Below are 12878 nucleotides of genomic sequence, written 5' to 3' on the forward strand. Positions count from 1 at the left end.
TATTTTACACCAAATACTGGGACCCCCCCCCCCCCCCCCTTCCTTCCCATATTATGTTGTCTTTTGTGATTTATGTGATTTTATGTTTGTGCTGTTGGGATAAAAATGGTTTTGTAGAAGCTGCCCTTTGAGGGCAATTAGATGCTAATGGTTATTTTAATGTAAATTGTTTTGTGGTATAAAATTAATAAAAATCTTTGAAAATGAAAATGTGTCACCGCGGTGTAATGCTTTGCAGGGCAATTCATTTTGAATGCAAACCAACACATCTCCACAGGGCACCTGAGTACAATATATGTTGCTATAGAAAGAAAACAGAGTGATTTTTCCTGCATTGGGGCCCCATTCAAATGACCACAACACAACGAGGTGTGAACAGGCCTTCAACAAATGACCACAAGACTGTGCAAAGTTTTCCCAGCATCCACTTCCTTTGCAGCTCTCGGCATTCTGCATCTCAGATTCGCAAAGTAAGTCGATGTTGTCGCTGTGATCTCAGGTCTGAACAGGGAGAAAATATATAACGCCTAGCAGCTGTCACTGTCTGCGGGTCTGAATGGGCGAGCCACCAGCCCAACATATATGAATTGTACTGCAAATGCCCCCAGACCCCCTGCAGTAATTGTATACCATAAATCCAGCACAGCACTATGAGGGTTAACTGGCAGGCCAGACGCCGGAGAGGAAACTGTGACCCACCTTGCCACCCGCTGGCCTTTCTATAGCAATTCCCAGAGAGCTGTAATAGGAAGAGGGTTCCAGCGGAAAGAAAGGGATGTTGTGGGGTGGTCGGAGCACTTTGTCTGGGAACGCTCTGACTCTGAGACTATAGTCCCCCAGGTAGGGGGTGGGAGGGCATAAAGGATGTCGGAACAGTTCACTGAAGTCTTTGTTCCGGGATTAAAGAACACTTTTGTGGAGTGATCTGCAATGATGACAAATCTTTTTCTTAGAGGCCACATAGTGCTATGATGTTAATTACACACCACACATATTTACATTACACAGGCCACAGCCTTAGTATGGAAAGTTCCACAGCACTAGGGAACCACTAGAGGCGGAGGTCCCCCATACAGCCGGAAATCTTCACCATTGTAGATTGCGCCACTCAGGTCCCTTATTCCTCATGACATTGATCTCCAATTCCTCTTCATCATGTTTAACATCTCCAGAAACACGAGATTTGCTTCCTAAAATATGTTCATTTTTACTTAAAGTGAAAAATAATTGTCTCCTGTCAGACTTCCCATGACAAATGAGACGTCCTAAGTCTCTTCTAGTTGTGTGTCAGCAATTGCCTGGAACTGAGCCGCACATGCGCAGGAGTTGGGGCCTTGCCCATCGAGGAGCTGAGCACTGGAAAGAGACAAAGATGGCAGCACCAGCGAGGGAGGAGCGCGGTGCTGGCGGGGATCGCTTTGGCTGGTAGGTCTGACATTAGGGGTTCACATGCATATTATGGAGAAAAGCTTCATGAGACTTTTTTTTCAGCTCACTTCACTTTAAGTTGAATGTTTTTGATGTCATTTAAATGGGAAAAATCCATAAATGACGTAATCGCCATATTGTGATTCCCCTGTGACATTCTGCTTCTGACTCTGTCACTAGAGTCTTTATTTTTTGACTTCCTGTAACAGGGTGACAATGTTGTGAAAGTGCACAGCAATGTTGTCAACCTGTGGACAGGGAAGTCTCATATAGAAATGTTGTCGTTGTTGATGTTAAAGTCCAAGTCCAGCATATTTCATCATTTATAGGAACAATTGTTCTTTCTTTCAGAAAAAAAAGGTTCAAACCGTATGAGAAAAGTCTGACTGCAGTAAGCACACCCAACGTGTTATGTGTCTTCCTCCAACCCGTACAGCTGTGATTGTTGCAGGACAGCTTGGCCTACATATATATTGTATAAAACCCCAATTCCCCAAAAAGCTGGGACTAAAATCCACATAAAAACAGAATGCAAAGTTATTTTATTCACAATAGAAAACGTTTCAAATGTTTAAACTGAGAAGATGTATCATTTCCAGACACAAATAAGATCTTTGTAAAGTTGATGGCAGCGATATGTCTATTGTGACCCGGCCATGCTTACCCCGGTGTAGCAGCCCCGCTTCTTCTGCCAAAACTCTGGAGACATCTGGGAACCGGGGAGACCCGGTGCTGGAGTATTGGGAGAGGAATGTTGTCTCGTGCTTGCCGGATATCTCGGGTTCTAACTGCTCCGCAGTCCCGGTCTTCTTTGTCGTATTTTCCATTTTAAGATGAAGATTTGCCAAATATTTAAGGACTGAAGGAAGGCCACCCGGCCCCTTCTACTAGGAAGCCATGCTGTTGTCATAGTCGCAGTACGAGGTCTATCATTGTCCTGTATACGAGGCCGTCCCTGAAAAAGACGCCGTCTGGATGGAGCACACGCTGCTCTAATACCCGGATATATCTCTTACCACTGATGGCGCCTTTCCAGATGTGCAAGCTGCCCCCCCCGCCCCCCATGTACACCAATGTACCCCGATACCATCAGAGATGTCCATTCCATACACACTAATGTACCCCCATACCATCAGAGATACCCCCCATTAGAGCTGCAGCTAACGATTATTTTCAAAATCGATTAGTTAGCCGATTATTAAGTTCGATTAATCGGATAAAAAAATAAAATACATTTTAAAAAATGGCTCCAGTGATGGGACTACTAGTTTGTATTGAGATTGCAGTCCATCACAGGAGCCAGCTTGGAGCAGTGGAAGTAAAAAAGAAAAACAAAAAAAAGTGCGGTGTGCAATATAGTAAAATGTAAAATTATACAGCAATGATAAAGACTGGCACCGGCTATAGAGGACTACAAATCCCAGCAATAAAAGCCGAGTCCACAGACAGTGATTGGTGGAAGTATTCCTGAGCCCCGCCCTGATGTCATCACCGAGTCATGTCTGTTATTACTGCCGTCTGAGGGCCCCAAGATCACCGGCATCCGGCCTTGTCCCTCCGCACAGAGATTTCTTTCCATGATATTATGGGATGTAGACAGGGGCCCTGTGATTTCTAGTTACGCCCACCTAATAACCCAAACAGCCCACCTGAGGGTGACCCTGCGGAGCCCACCATAGACTCTCTATAGACTCTCTATGGTGGGCTCTGCAGGGTCTCAGGTGGGCGGTCAAGCCCTCTTACCTGTCTGCCCCGATCCTCTGTCCACCTCCTTCTGCTCCACGATCGCTTGTGGGCCCGCCTCCTCCGTCACTGGGCCCCACATCCCCACTGCTAAACCCCACCTCCTCAATCGCTGGGCCCCACCTCCTCCATCGCTGCCGACAACGGGCCCAGCCACCTCCACTGAACCTGCTGGTTGCCACCGACTCAGCAGCGGCTGTAAAGAGGAACGCGCCGCTGCACACATTCCTCCTCACAGCCGCCAGTGACAGTCAGCAGCCTGAGATGCCATAGCGACCCAGGCGGCCCGCACGGCATCAGGGATATGTCCTGGCCGGGCCCCCCTGTGCCCCGGGCCCCATAGCGGCCGCTTGATATTATAGACTGTAGGTGACGAGATATTTAAAGTCTTTGCAATTTTACATTATTCTGAGATTATTAGACGCAGCTTTTCACACATTGGTGACTCTCGGCCCATCTTTACTTCTCAGACACTTGGACTCTCTAAGATGCTCTTTTTATACCCAATCATGTGACTGACTTGTCGCCAATTAACCTAATTAGTTGCAAAATGTTCTTCCAGCTCTTCCTTGTTCGTACCACTCACTTTGCTGCCATCGATTTTTTAAATTACCATTTCCTATGTTTTCTTTTTTCTATTGTAAATAAAATTCCGGTGTGTGAGGTTAGCGGATCATTGGGGTTGTATATAGAAAGAGAGAAAAGAGAAAATTCAAAATACAAGAAAATAATTCATGTACTGAACACTCCAATTACAGGTCATACTCCATGCAGATCCCAGAATACAATATGTTTAGCTATAGGAGGACTTTAGCCCTTTCACTGCCACAGATGTAAGCACTATGTCCATGGCAGAGCGCCTCTGCAAACTGTGGTCATTGGCAGTCAGTTTACTTTTGTTCAGCTTTCTCCCGGCTACATTCTGGGAGTGATTTGGGCAGCTGCACAAGGAGAGGGAGGAGAAGTGGGCGGTCTTTATCACAGGAGGGGGTGGAGACAAGACCAGTCACCCTGCACATAGAGAGAGCAGCAGTGATCAGTCTTTATTTCAGGAGGGGGCGGAGACAAGACCGGTCACCCTGCACAAGGAGAGGGAGGAGCAGTGGGCGGTCTTTATCACAGGAGGGGGCGGAGAAAAGACCAGTCACCCTGCACATAGAGAGAGCAGCAGTGATCAGTCTTTATTTCAGGAAGGGGCGGAGACAAGACCAGTAACCCTGCACATGGAGAGCAGCAGTGAGTGGTCTTTATTACAGGAGGGGGCGGAGACAAGACCAGTCACCCTGCACAAGGAGAGAGAGCGGCAGTGAGCGGCCTTTATCACAGGAGGGGGCGGAGACAAGACCAGTCACCCTGCACAAGGAGCGAGAGCGGCAGTGAGCGGTCTTTATTACAGGAGGGGCGGAGACAAGACCAGTCACCCTGCACAAGAAGAGAGCGAGCAGCAGTGAGCGGTCTTTGTTACAGGAAGCTCCAGGTCTCCCACGGGATGAGTGCACAGATCTGGAACAAATACACAAAGCTCCCCAATATACACAGGACTCTGTATGAGGACAGTAGTTGATTTTTTTCCCCGGTAGATCAGATTTAAAGATGGACTCCTGGAAAAGTTACTATTAGTAAATAACCTGAGGATGGGGTGAAAAGGGAGCAAAGAAATCGTGAAAACATAAAAAAATCCCAGCGCTCCTCTTGTGAAAGACAAAGACACAAATGTGCAACAACCAACACCATGTGCAGCGCTCCAATCAATAAACAATGCGAAGCACTGAAAACTCATCAATATAAAACAAATGACATAAAGTGACACGTGCCTGTTACCCACATAGACTAAGTGCATCAGCATGTGAGCAGGCGTTGTCAGCGTTTCAGCGAACACATCAAATGGCGATCAATATCCAGTGACGATGATATTCAAATAAACTCTCCCCCCTCAGTGCTCTCCAGGCGTGCCCTCGCCTTAGAAGAATGGCCGCGGTCCATACACCGAAGGTCATACAAAGCTCTTTCCCCGGGACTCTCCCTCCTCTGCTGGCTTATTCCCTATGGCTATACACATAGAATGACCCCGTGGAAGAATGCGCCCGCACAGCGCATAGATATTGCCATGCACACAGATAGCAGGATCTCCGGGGGCCACTCTGCCCACCACAATGATGTCACAGCTCCTCCCAACTGACGCGTTTCGTCCAAAGGATTTTCTCAAAGTGGGTAATGTTTACTTGTCAGTTTATGTTATTTTTATGTCATTTGAGGCCCATTAAGTTTGAAAAGAATCCCGAAGGCCGCAGGAATGAGAGCCTAGCGCAGTAAATATAACAAGATATATAACAGTCATTACATAGTTACATAGTTACATAGTATTTGGGGTTGAATAAAGACATTAGTCCATCAAGTCCAACCCATATAGGTCCGCGCATCGTCTCATTCTTAAGGGGTTCTGGTACCCCCGGATATTACCTGTACCCCCGGATATTACGCTCCCTCAGGAAATTGTCCAAACGTTTCTTGAACAAATCTACATTCTTGGCTGAGATAACGGCCGATGGCAGAGAGTTCCAGACCCTAACCGCTCTTACTGTAAAGAACCCCCTTCCCCCATTGTGCTGGAATTTTAGGTGGCGGCCTCTAGTCTTTGTAATGGAGTTATTCTCAAACAGTTTGTTGCCAATGTTGCCGTTGAACATCTTGTACATGAGAATCATATCCCCCCTTAATCTCCTTACTTCCAGCCATGTTTAAGGTCAGAAGCCTTGTCTCATAGCTCTGGTCCTCCAGCACCTCCCCCTTGTCTCATAGCTCTGGTCCTCCAGCCCCTCCCCCTTGTCTCATAGCTCTGGTCCTCCAGCCCCTCCCCCTTGTCTCATAGCTCTGGTCCTCCAGCCCCTCCCTCTTGTCTCATAGCTCTGGTCCTCCAGCCCCTCCCTCTTGTCTCATAGCTCTGGTCCTCCAGCCCCTCCCTCTTGTCTCATAGCTCTGGTCCTCCAGCCCCTCCCCCTTGTCTCATAGCTCTGGCCCTCCATCCCCTCCCCCATGTCTCATAGCTCTGGTCCTCCAGCCCCTCCCCCTCGTCTCATAGCTCTGGTCCTCCATTCCCCTAATTAGTTTGGTTGCCCTCCGCTGGACTCTCTCCAGTTCAAGGACATCCCTTCTCAGAACCGGCGACCCGCGTACTCCAGATGAGGCCGAACCAACGATCTATATAGAGGCCAATTATAGACTTGTCCCTGCAATACATCCCGTTCCTAATACAGGAGTATTCTTGTTCCATGGTTCTCAGTCCGTATTTATCACGATAATGAAATTCTGATGATTTTAGATTCGCAGGACTGCGGCCGGTCACCCCCCTCATATCTGCCACCCGACCTTCTTCATTCTAAGCGCTGATACAACCTCACTGAACACAGGTTTTATTCCTCGATATTCCATTCATCAGGGGCTGGGATGTACATAGGTGCGTGTCCTGGGTTCAGCAGCCTTCACACGGCCTGTGGCGGCTCATCTGGGGAGGTTTTAGCCGTCGGTATAAAGACGGAAGTTTTGTTTCCTTTCTAACTGCCATTTGAGATGCGTCAGCAACCAGACTCTCCGCTCTGACCACAAGAAGAGAAAGCGGTACAAGCCCTGCCAAAGCACGAATGTGTCCCCCGCTGCCAATATGTGACAGGTGTCCGGACTCCTCTCCTATAGATTGCCACAAGACATAGCCAACACTGAGTCCCCGTTCACACCATCGCGGTCCATGAATGCACACGTGTTCACAGAACGCGTCAAAAACGTGCAACGCACTTGTAGTGCCATTACTAGTTAATGAGACCCCCAAATGCAGCCAGGAAAACACACTGGAGAAAACGTGGGGCGCATGTCGCAGAATTTGCTTTTTTCCTGTGTTTGTTGGACACGAAATCAAAGGTGACGCACAGGAAAACCCACCTGCGAACGCACATCACCGCAATACGCATTCACGGAATGTGACGGTGTGAACGAGGCCTAAGACTTACAACATCAAACGATTCTGGGAGATGAAACGAGCGACATTTTAGATCCGCCTTTCTTAACCTTGTAAACATGGAGGAACTTCCCATAGGCATGCGCACAGTGTGTGCCGGGTGTGCCGCGTGTGCTGCGTGTGCCATCTCAGCAATGTCTCGCAGTATCTCAGCAGTGTCTCGCAGTGTCTCAGCAATGTCTCGCAGTATCTCAGCAATGTCTCAGCAGTGTCTCGCAATGTCTCACAATGTCTCGCAGTGTCTCAGCACAGGAAAGGTATTTCCAATTGTCTTCTTCTCGTATCTGTCAGTGTGTGTGGCTGTCAGTGTGTGTGGCTGTCAGTGTAAATCTAGGCATATTGTAGAGCTCTCTCATGCCGGTGATCTGTCGATAGTAAAAACTTGTCCAGTTGTGGGACCGCATGACTTCCGGTTTCCTTAGAACTACGAGGTTTGCAGGTTATTTATCTCCGGTGCCCCACTCAATATGGCCGCCGCTTGAGCGGGGCACCGGAGATAAATAACGTGCTGGATTACTGTGATCCCACTTCATTTTATGACTTTATTGCTGTGGTGCATGTGTATAGGGCAATGGCGTGGATGGCGCTCGTGCAGAAGAAGTTTTGTGTGCAAACCTCGTAGTTCTAAGGAAACCGGAAGTCATGCGGTCCCACAACTCGACAAGTTTTTACTATCGACAGATCACCGGCTTGCAGCCCCCGGCAGTGTAATTCACTTGGAATGAGACCCCCGGCTGCTTTGTATTTCCTTACGCAGTGTTGCAGCTGAACTCTCTGGAAGGAGCCGGTTACATAGACAATATTGCGTCGCTGCTCATTCAGCCAGCGCACTGACCACCCTGAGCTCCGGACCACCTCAGCCAGCAGCGGCTCCTGGGGGGTGGAGACTGCAGTGCTGGGGACTAGACTTGTGATTGTGTGAAGGTGAGACAGCAGCTCGGCTTCACTCTGATCATGCTTTCCCCTATTTCTGTCTCCAGCAGATGATGGGGAAGGTAGTCTTGCTAGGTGCGTTGTGGCGGTGCGTGGCAATGCCACTGTGTTATCTCCATTCCTGTGTCCAGAATTTGAGTGGCCAGCGCATGCTGATGGCGCAGGTGTGCACAGCCTTTAAAATAAAGGTGTTGGAAAGGGTTCAGGACTCCACCTGGGAGACAGGAAAGCTCCACCCAGGAGTCAGAGTGGAGTCCCATGCAGCAGGGTGCTGCAGGTTAGCACATGACTGTGACTGAGGAACAGACAGTGGCCTGAGGTCTAGGGCCAGAGCAGCGGTGCTGCAAATGCAAAGCCAGGAGGCTGGATGGGCATGTGCTGCCATGAGATGCTAAAGAACCCCTGCGAGGGTAATTGTTCTTGTTTGTGAATGGTCATTTAATAAAAGTGGACAAGGAAGCCCTGAAATGAAGATTTCTGCGAGTGGATGCGTCCTTAATGCGCTACTGTTTGGAGCGAATTCTCACAGCGTATGCAGCAGATGATGGGGAAGGTAGTCCTCCTATGTGTGTCTCTAGCAGATGATGGGGAAGGTAGTCCCCCTATGTGTGTCTCTAGCAGATGATGGGGAAGGTAGTCCCCCTATGTGTGTCTCTAGCAGCTGGCAGCATGCAGCAGGCCAATGTTCCGCAGCTCCCTCCCGCAGTGGTTGTTACTCCCTGAATGTCAGCTCACACATGTACCCTGAGAGAGGAGTGTGTCTCTAGCAGATGATGGGGAAGGTAGTCCCCCTATGTGTGTCTCTAGCAGCTGGCAGCATGCAGCAGGCCAATGTTCCGCAGCTCCCTCCCGCAGTGGTTGTTACTCCCTGAATGTCAGCTCACACATGTACCCTGAGAGAGGGCGGGAGGAGACTTGCCTCTGCTTGCATTCTCCTTCTTCTCACCATAAATATACAATATCCCTGCGGATGGGAGAACAGCTTCTATTAAACTTCCTTATTCACCTCAGCTGCAGGTCAGTGCTGTCGTCGCACCTCCTCCTGGCCAGTGACTTGTGAATGGCCCGCATGAGAGGGGAATGGAAATGCAACCTCAGCAATGACCTGCAGTGCCACAGCTGGAGCAGGCACAGGAGTTCAGCGGGTTCTGGACTTCCACCCGCATTGGTATTGACGATTTATGGCGAGAAGAAAAAGATCTATTATGGACAGACATGTCTGTAGCCCTTAAATGTTGCACAATCGGGGTTGGAGAGAAATGCCTCTAAGAACCAGGCAGAGAGATGTTTGCATCTCCCCGCCAGCTCTTAGCAACCTTGGTGCCTGGGAAGCTGCGAGGAAGTGTAGCTGTGGCTTCCCAGGCTTCCCATCCAATCAGGAAACTGGGCAGTTGGTCACATGAACGTTTTAAGGGACTTTAGCATGAACAGTGAGTAGAGATATAACAATAAATAAAAGAACGATTAATGTGGCGCAGTTGATAATTTGACACCCGGGGCCGCTCTATACAACACAATGATTTTCCTTAGAAAAAATAAAAAAAAAGTAGAATGGAAACACAGACATTGTAAATGGTTATTTTCTCTCTCACATTGGCTGTATAGGGATAAATGCCACCCCCTCCCCCCACCCTCCTGGGGGGTCAGTGGAGAAGGATCCCCCTTAGATTGACGGTAATTGGGAGAAGGACCCCATTACACTGGTGATGACTGTGCCTTGCATGGACACTCAGTAGGAAGCAAGCCCCCCTTATAGATAATGAGAAAGATAATCGGTGTCAGTAGCTATTAATCTGATAGGCACTGCCCGAGGAACCCCAAACAACCTCTAAAGAAATCCTGAGGTTCCATGGAACCCTGGATGAGGAAGGCTGGCCCAAGCTTTCCAGTGTGCCAGCTGGCACCTTGCAGGGCAGAAAAGGTCCGTGAGTGTGAGATATACATCCCATGTCCTTGTCTATTACTGGTGAGAAATGTCCAGTCCGGAGAGGTACCATTCCCAGATGGAGATTTTTGGATCCTCAGTGCCACAAAGGAGCTTAGTGCTGGAAGACTTCCATTTGCTAGACCCTATAATCATTAAAGGGATCAGAAGGCTATATAATGCTCACTATGGGCCAGTGGCTGCAGATCCTACTCTGATCACTGACACTAGCTCAACAGACCTCACTAGTATTGGCCTATGGGGATAAATGCCCCCCGGGCCCCAGCCTAGTACTCCTCTGATATATATTCTTCATTTTAGAATTGTGCATCCTGTGTCTGTTGATCACCTACCAGTGTAATGTATTGCAAACTCTAAGGCCGACTCGTGAAAACTGGAGGAATGTCGATGAGCACTGGAGTGGAGTTGTCACCCATAGTTACCATGAGACCTTTTGTTTCATTTTTTCACGAAAAAGATACAGTGAATCCCGATTGGCTGCTGGAGGCAACAACTCCAACTATGTTTCTTATGTTTTGCACTTTTCATGTATCAGCTGCATGTATTATTACGATATGTTTCTGGAAATGTGATCAATGTGGGAAAAGCCTCAGTCACTACTCATCAGACAGCAGAACACAGAGCTCCCTCCAGATTCCACACATCTCCAGAATCCTCCCTGGCAGGAAAGTAACAACACTGCCTGCATTGTCCCTTTAGATTGCAGACTATATATTTTATATTTTTAACACAGAAATGTAACAAGGGATCTGATTTGTTGCTTCAGGCATTACACACCTTCATTCCTTCATCATTCCCAATTCCACTGAGACCTCGGTCTGGAGATATCGGATTTTCATCCATCTTTACAGCCCTGAGAATAATCATTTGCTCTGTTTTTTATTTATTTACAGTATTAGATATTTAAACCGAACAATCTACAAATTACATCCTATAAGAATGTTCATGAGCACAAAGGAGCCACCAAGGTCTCAGCCCTGTCAGTCATGTACAGAGAACTGTCTCCATCCACCTCCATTGTGCCCTGTGCAGTACATTTGTCTGATAATTTCCATCAATAGTCTGCGTGTCAATTCTTTCTCAAAGATTAGTATAATGCGTCACTAGTTCCTTAAGGTGCAAGTCCATCCAAAGGTGGTGGTGGAGGGGGGTTAGAAGAGTAACGCAGACAGAAATAAGGGCTGGTGTAGACCATAGGGTTAGGTGAATAATGTCTTCTGTGAGTCTCAAGTCACCATTTCTAATTTATCACAATGTACCAAAACCCAAGAACAAAAATGTCATATATTGCAGCTAAACATCCCTTAGATAAGGCGGCTGCATGGATTCTTCTTTCACCTGGTTAACCTGTCAGTAACACTTTCCAAATCCTATGGTGACAACACTTATGTACTGTTTCTATAGAGGTTCAGGATTGTCATCCTAGGACAGGACTACAGAACGCATCCCTTCTTCTCTTCTCTGTAACATGAGGGGGGTCTGCAGTCCTCAGAAATAGCTGGAAACAATGTAACTGATAAGAGTTCAGCACAGGAAGTTATCAGCTCAGAAGATTTAGCGTTTTATGCAATTATTGAACGGATATAATAGCAACTAAGAGAAGTTGGTTGTTGGGTTTATCATAAACCATCTCTTCTCACAGAAAGCACAAGACATAACAGACATGTTACCTTTAAGTTTTCTCCGTAGAACTGGACCATGGATGTGTCTGCCACAAGGAGAACCTCCACGAAGCGCTCCGATGACACAAACCTCCTCTGACGCGTTTGAGGAAGGGCGGCACGGGGGCTTATTGCAGAAATGTTCATGTCAGAATCTGGATAGTCCATCAAGTCTTGTATGGGGAGTGTGTGGTCAGTGGGTGAAGTTCCAGCTCTGCCCCATTTTACTCCATTCTTCTCTCCCTCCCCCGCTCTATTTGCCCCTTGTCTTCCATTACCACCCTCTTCTGCCCAGGTCATTTCTGGTTTGTTCTCCACAGTCCTGCTGGCTATATTGCCCACTTTGAATACAATGTGCTGACCTAAAGCCCCATGTCCTGCCATCATCTGCAGAGGTTGGATCACGTAGCTGTCCTGACCTCGAAGGAAAACCCCCTGAAGCCCTCTGCATAGGCTAAAAGCTGCCAGTGGCTCCTGGCTGGAGTAAAAGCAGTTTGTCAGATCAGCTGCGCTCTCTTCATCAGCACCGTCGCTGCCCATGTGTGTGATACGCACCCCTGGTGCCAGGAAAGCATGGTCAGGAAACAGCTGGAATTCCATCACTACACCCAGAGCAGTCAACCTCAGTGTCACCTTCCCATCCTCCCCTGGAGACAATTCCGGCACCGTCACCTCTCCCCTGGGCAAAGCTTGGATGCCCAATAACCAGTACACCATGCAGGGGCCCCAGAGGTCCCTGACAGCCATCATCCTACTCTCCAAAATGGGAAGTGGACAGGTGTGTGCTGCAGCCCCTATTCAGTCAGCTAACTGCAAAACAAAAAATGCCATTACAGGGGGATTATGCAATAAATAAATGGTGATGTAACTGGACTCCACGAGCCGAAAATGTGCCAATTTCCCTCTAAAAGTTCACATATGTTAATCATTTACTGGATACCAACTCAACCTTCCGGAACTTTTGTTGCAGAATTGTCAGCTCAATGCAGCTGAAGAGCGACAGAGTGTGAGCAGCAGAGTCAGATGGGTGCATGTGGAGGTGTCACCCAGACAGATGAGCCCCAAGGTCAGGAAAGGATGACAGGTCCTCTTGCGTGGTGCAGCAGCAGCAGTAGAGAAGTATGACTGGCTTGGATCTCTCAGTCTCTCGCCTTCTATT

General features: G+C 48.1%; 1 protein-coding gene across 1 annotated transcript in view; it reads right to left on the minus strand.

Moving 5' to 3' along the window:
- ADAMTS8 (ADAM metallopeptidase with thrombospondin type 1 motif 8) overlaps positions 1-12673 on the minus strand; it is a 39902-nt gene extending 27229 nt beyond the window's left edge. Inside the window, exon 1 of the mRNA XM_018574524.1 lies at positions 11729-12673. Within this exon, the coding sequence (XP_018430026.1) occupies positions 11729-12469 (741 nt within the window). The 5' untranslated portion in view covers positions 12470-12673. The remainder of the gene's footprint in view (positions 1-11728) is intronic.
- Between the last annotated feature and the right edge of the window lie 205 nt (positions 12674-12878).

The sequence above is a fragment of the Nanorana parkeri genome, unplaced genomic scaffold (assembly GCF_000935625.1).
Source record: "Nanorana parkeri isolate BGI_ZX_2015 unplaced genomic scaffold, ASM93562v1 scaffold3019, whole genome shotgun sequence".
In the NCBI taxonomy this organism is placed as follows: Eukaryota; Metazoa; Chordata; class Amphibia; order Anura; family Dicroglossidae; genus Nanorana; species Nanorana parkeri.